This window comes from Acanthisitta chloris, unplaced genomic scaffold, assembly GCF_000695815.1.
Source record: "Acanthisitta chloris isolate BGI_N310 unplaced genomic scaffold, ASM69581v1 scaffold26819, whole genome shotgun sequence".
NCBI classification, from domain to species: domain Eukaryota; kingdom Metazoa; phylum Chordata; class Aves; order Passeriformes; family Acanthisittidae; genus Acanthisitta; species Acanthisitta chloris.
Window position 1 is genome coordinate 14,560 of NW_008693469.1, and position 1,291 is coordinate 15,850.

General features: G+C 41.1%; 1 protein-coding gene across 1 annotated transcript in view; it reads left to right on the forward strand.

Moving 5' to 3' along the window:
• The first annotated feature begins 432 nt into the window (after positions 1-432).
• The window catches only part of ZC3H12C (zinc finger CCCH-type containing 12C), a 22,691-nt gene continuing 21,832 nt past the window's right edge, over positions 433-1,291 (forward strand). The window contains exon 1 of the mRNA XM_009083090.1: positions 433-510. Within this exon, the coding sequence (XP_009081338.1) occupies positions 487-510 (24 nt within the window). The 5' untranslated portion in view covers positions 433-486. The remainder of the gene's footprint in view (positions 511-1,291) is intronic.

The following is a 1,291-nucleotide window of genomic DNA, read 5'->3' on the forward strand; positions in this document are numbered from 1 at the left end:
ATATTTTAATAGAAACTCACAACTTTTACTACTTAAAAATAATTCTTTTCTTTGTTTCATGAATTAGAAACAATGAGGAGAAGCTGAAGTCTGCCCAAGCCAGGTGTTTCTTGTTGGCAGCCTGCTCCCTAATGACTCTGGCTCTCATACAGCAGCTGCCTGCTAGTCTCTTTTGTATGGCCTATTGTTGCTGCACACCCCTCGTTAATACACATGCTGCCCGGGGCAGACCCTGAGAATGACATCAACTTGCTTATCTTAGAAACCTCCGAACCTGATGCAGGGTGGGGAGGTTGCCTTGCATCTGCCTGGCCAACTAATTGTGAGCTCTGCGGGTCGTGATTGGCTCTGCAGCCGCTCAGTAATAGGTTAAGCAAAGACATCGCGGGTCCATCTGTTCGTCCATTCATTGTTCTGCTTGCTTGCCTGAAGTCTGCAGCTGAAATCGTGTTAAGGAGTTGCTTCTGGAACAGCTACGAGAAACCAATGTCTGTGTGTTTTCCAGCGAACGTAAGTATATGGGCTTCTCTCTGCAGAAATGGGATGTTTCACCTTTCTGGTGTTTCAGCATGATCAGTTTGCATTTGGACAACATAGCTAGCATGTGTGTCAGCTGAGATTTGCACACTTTGGGTGTCTCCTGGAAGAGAGGGAAAGAAAAACAATTATGTCTTAAGTCTAAGTATATTAAAGAGCAATGATCTCACCCAGTGCGGTCTATTAAGGAACTTTCAAAAGCATCAGTAATGGTGCATTTCCCAAAATTTGAAAATGGTAGGCAGTAGCCATCAACAGAAAAATTCTTCTCTAGCCCATTGGAGAGAAGGAGAGGTTTGAACTTTAAGTTATAGGTATTTACCTATTTTTGTAAGTAAGCTATTTAAATTGTAGTAATTTACAATTAGTAAATTTTACCAGTAGTAAAAGCTTTGAGGAAAAAAACCACCTTTTCCATTATACCATACAATGGGTGAAATTTCTTGGGTTTGTGAAAATAGGAGGAGCTCCATTGTGAACTATCTGAAGATACTGTGGTGCAATATAGAGCTTTAGGATACTCTCAGATAGGAACATGTTCCAGTCAAAGGTTTTGTGCCTTGAAAGCTAGTCATCAGTGTGTCAGATCTAGCCTGGCTGTTTTTATAAAGTTTCTAATCTGTCTTGTTTTATGTTTTGAGTTCAGATGTTAGGCTGAAGAACAAACACTGTGTACTCCATGAGCCTGTGTTCCAAGGATCCTGTAAAGAAAAAAAACCCTCCCCAAAACAAAGACCTTGATATATCAGTTGGG